The sequence below is a fragment of the Myodes glareolus genome, chromosome 9 (assembly GCF_982192425.1).
Source record: "Myodes glareolus chromosome 9, mMyoGla1.1, whole genome shotgun sequence".
In the NCBI taxonomy this organism is placed as follows: Eukaryota; Metazoa; Chordata; class Mammalia; order Rodentia; family Cricetidae; genus Myodes; species Myodes glareolus.
In genome coordinates this window covers 47843586-47847319 of record NC_142034.1, presented here as the reverse complement: position 1 = coordinate 47847319, position 3734 = coordinate 47843586, and the positions used below count along the sequence as shown (strand labels likewise).

Below are 3734 nucleotides of genomic sequence, written 5' to 3'. Positions count from 1 at the left end.
GTGCTTTTGTTTTCTTGCTCTTAAGAGTTCAAATTCTGGGTATTGATAACTCTGGGGACTGACTTGGACAATTCACAGCAAGGTACTGCCCCACCCCCCTTTCAGGACTTTGAATATATCCTAGCTGAGTTGGGTCTGGGCCTTCACACTCTATAGACTTTGGCCATTTTTACTGGTTTCTCTGTACTTGGAAACCCACCTATTTTAACATCGCTTCTAGGACTCTGTGGTCCTGTAGCTGTAGTGTCCAGCCTTGTCCATTTGTAAACTTTGTCGTTCCTCATAGAGCAACAAGCACTTTGCTGGCTGTGCCTGCAATCCGGTAGAGGCTGTTTGCTGACCTTCAATCTTTCACCTCTCTGAAGAGCTTGGCAGCCAAGACCAGGGGCGGAGTCTGTATCAGGCGCTATGGGGAGGGTTTTCCTAAAGTGACCACTTAGAGCCCTAGTCCTCAGCTCTTGGATATCTGCTTGGAAATTGGCTGTCCTGTATCCAGTGACCTTGTAGGTGAACCAGAACTGGGCTCCAAAGCACGCCGGGCACTCTCCCACCCCAGGGCCTTTTCCCCTTTTGCTCCTCCCTTGTTGCTTCGTCTCCGCCCCTTATGGCCCTAAACTTCCTGGGCCGGAACTGTTTGGCTTGTTCCTGCCCCAGTTGAGGGTGGGGGCGGCTTTTGGCCTTAGGAGGGAAAAAAATGGAGCCCAGGAGGGCAGCGTCCGGATCACCCAACCAGGGGTGTGCTGTGGGCGCGGGGTCAGCCGCGGAGCTCGTGTATCACCTAGCTGGGGCCTTGGGCACTGAGCTGCAGGAGCTGGCACGCCGTTTCGGGCCCGACGCGGCGGCAGGGCTCGTGCCACTAGTGGTGCGGGCGCTGGAGCTCTTGGAAAAGGCTGCCGTGGGGCCGGCGCCGGACTCGGTGAGTCACTGGCTCCTCCTCTTACCCCGGGCAGCCGGCAGGCCCTAACCCTGAGTTCCCTGGCTCCCCCAGCTGCAGGTGTCCGCGCAGCAGGCCGAACTGGAGCTGCGGCGGCTGAGCGAGGAGAACCAGCGCCTCCGCCAGAAGCTAGGCTCGGGGCCGCAAGGTGAGTGCGGGTTCCGCCCGAGCACAGTGAGCTAGGGGCTCCAGGGCCTTTGGCACCCCGGAGACCGGTGCTAAAAACACCCCATCCTCAGAGGAGCGCGAGCTGCTGCGACAGCTCAAGGAAGTGACGGACCGACAGCGGGACGAGCTTCGGGCACACAGCCGAGATCTAATGCGCCGTAGCCAAGAGACCGAGGCGGTGAGGGCGGAGCCCGACGGGCGAGCGGAGTGGGGCGGGGCTGTGGCCGGCTTCGGAGCCCCGCCCACTAGCTCTCTCGCTCCACCCCCAGCTGCAGGAGCAGCTCCAGCGCCTCCTGCTGGTCAACTCGGAGCTGCGGTACAAGCTGGCCGCAGTGCAGACCCAACTCAGGGCGGCGCAGGACCGGGAGAGGGAGCGCCAAATAGCTCTGGATGGCTCCCGCCAGCTGGCTGAAGAACAGAGACTGAAGCCCGAAGCGGCAACCTTAGATGACCGGGTGAGAGCCGGAGCGGAGTCAGGACATCCCAGAGCTCACAGCATTCAGCTCTTGGTGGGCCCGGCCTGGGTGTGCCATGCCGTATAGAAAAGGTCCACAGGAAGTCCGAAAACTACTGCGTTTCAGTTGCACCTGAAACCTGTCCTCCACCTACTGTAGCAGCCATTTTGTCCCCTAAGTTTTCCTACCAGACAGTTCCCCTAACATTACTGTGAGCACTGGGGTTTAGGGGAGGGCCAAGAGTGACTACCGTCTGACCATGCCTGACCTTGCACAGGTGGATGCTCAGCAGCAGCCAGGGCAACCTCCAGAGGCCGTTCAATGTGGCTTCACCCGGGAGGAGCTTGAGCAGATCCTTCAGGAGCGGAATGAGCTCAAAGCCAACGTATTCTTGCTCAAGGAGGAATTGGCCTACTTCCAGCGGTGAGGGGCCGGAAGCCAGGATGCCTGTTCCTGGCCTACAGGTCACCCCACCTCATCTTTTGGATTATGTATAGAGTCAGCAGTGACATTTGCCAGCATCCTACTCAGGCATTGGGAAGAAATAAATTCCATCGTCCCTGCCCTTCTGGGATCTCATTCAAGCAGGGCAGCACCAAGGGTCACTAAGTGGAAGCAGTAGGCTGGAAGTATCCTGAGAAGGGGCCGCAAAGCTCAGAGGTGTTAGCAATAGAGTGCCTTCAGGTGTTTCCAGGGGAAACAGCTGAGCTCAGGGACTGGCCTGAAACCTACTGTTTCTTCCCTCTCCCACCCATTCTTTAGAGAGCTGCTCTCAGACCACCGGGTCCCTGGGCTTCTACTTGAAGCCATGAAGGTGGCAGTCAAGAAACAGCGGAAGAAGATCAAGGCCAAGATGTTAGGGACACCGGAGGAAGCAGAGAGTAGGTAAGACCCTGCTTCCAAACCTGCTGAACGAACCCTTCTGCCTGCTGCAGTTCTACTACCGTGCCCAGTGAGCCAGCCTCGCTGTGCCCCCTTACACCTCACCTCACCTCACCTACTATCCAGCTGCCATCCTTCCCTCCGGAACCCGCTGCTCCCCTTTGTCCTGGCTGCTGTCCTTCCTGCTGAAGAATTGCTAATGCCACTTCTCCGCATTCATTTGTTTCCTTCCTTGGCTGGATCTCTTTACTAAAGGAAGCTGTGGCTGCAGCCTTGTGAAGGGCTATTGTTTGCCAGGCTATAAAGTGAAACCCTCAAGATGTCCTGTGTCTAGTGTCCCTCTTCTGCCCTGAGGCCTCTCCAGTCACTCCATACTCCCCTGACCTCCTGAAAGTCCTTCACAGGAGCCAGACTCACAGTATCCCTTAAACCCCACATCTCTTTATCCCAGTGACGATGAGGATGACTCATGGCTCCTGCTCTCCAATGACAAGGAAGATGCTCCTCTGGTTCCTGGATCCAGAATACAGAATTTGTAAGTTGGAGGAGGGAAGGGCAGGAGGAGGGTGAAAGAGGGGTCTGCCTGGTTCTTCTCCCCGCCACTTTTCTGCCTTTGGCCCTGTTCTCCCTCCTGCTTCTTTGCCCTGAATGCCTTCTATCCCTGTGACTTTGTACCACCTGCTCTCCTCCAAAGCCCCTCTTCACCTCTCTCTACCACCCGCTCTCCTCCAAAGCCCCCTCTTCACCTCTCTCTACCCTCAGCCTGCCTCACTGGCATCTCTTGTCTTCCTGGTTCAATGTACCTCTCTTGGTTTTCCTTCCAGCTTTAGCTTATGGTATCGCGGTGAAACTGAGACCCCTGAAGCTGAGACCAGCAACACAGCTCCCGGCAGACTACAGGAAGGAGAAGAGGCCCTGCAGCAACGCCACCCGGAACTTTCGGGCAGCCTTTCAGCCCCCAACTCCTGACTAGTCCTTCTCTGCTTTCAGTGACTGTTGTGGTCTGAGGGCTTCAGCTACACAAGAGGACTAACTTTGGGTTCCGGTTGTGTATGGATGTGTGACCTCAAACAAGGGCGAGGCGTCTCTCTATACCTAGCTTGCACTAGACATGATGGGATTTCAGCCTGTCTCCCTTTCTTAACATCTCTGTCCCACACTTCAGAGCCAGGGGTAAAGGTGTCTCTGAGTTCCACTTTCCCCATTGTGAGACAGACGGCTGCCTGCCTTCCTGAGGCTCATGCAACCAGTGCAATAAAACGTTGATCCATAATGCCCCTAAAAATGTTCTCTCT

The 3734-nt window shown here is 56.5% G+C and overlaps 1 protein-coding gene across 1 annotated transcript; it reads left to right on the top strand.

Moving 5' to 3' along the window:
- The first annotated feature begins 520 nt into the window (after positions 1–520).
- Rilp (Rab interacting lysosomal protein) lies at positions 521–3724 on the top strand. Its single transcript, XM_085695321.2, has 8 exons — positions 521–916; positions 989–1082; positions 1174–1280; positions 1372–1557; positions 1835–1980; positions 2320–2442; positions 2891–2974; positions 3264–3724. The coding sequence occupies exons 1-8, from the start codon at positions 695–697 to the stop codon at positions 3406–3408; spliced, it is 1107 nt and encodes a 368-aa protein (XP_085551447.2). The 5' UTR covers positions 521–694; the 3' UTR covers positions 3409–3724.
- The last annotated feature ends 10 nt before the right edge of the window (positions 3725–3734 follow it).

Excerpts from the sequence above, each read along its gene's own strand:
- Rilp (XM_085695321.2), top strand. The coding sequence starts at position 695 with ATGGAGCCCAGGAGGGCAGCGTCCGGATCACCCAACCAGGGGTGTGCT. Across the intron at positions 1,558-1,834 it reads CGGCAACCTTAGATGACCGG|GTGGATGCTCAGCAGCAGCC; the intron begins GTGAGAGCCGGA and ends GACCTTGCACAG. Across the intron at positions 1,981-2,319 it reads GAATTGGCCTACTTCCAGCG|AGAGCTGCTCTCAGACCACC; the intron begins GTGAGGGGCCGG and ends CCCATTCTTTAG.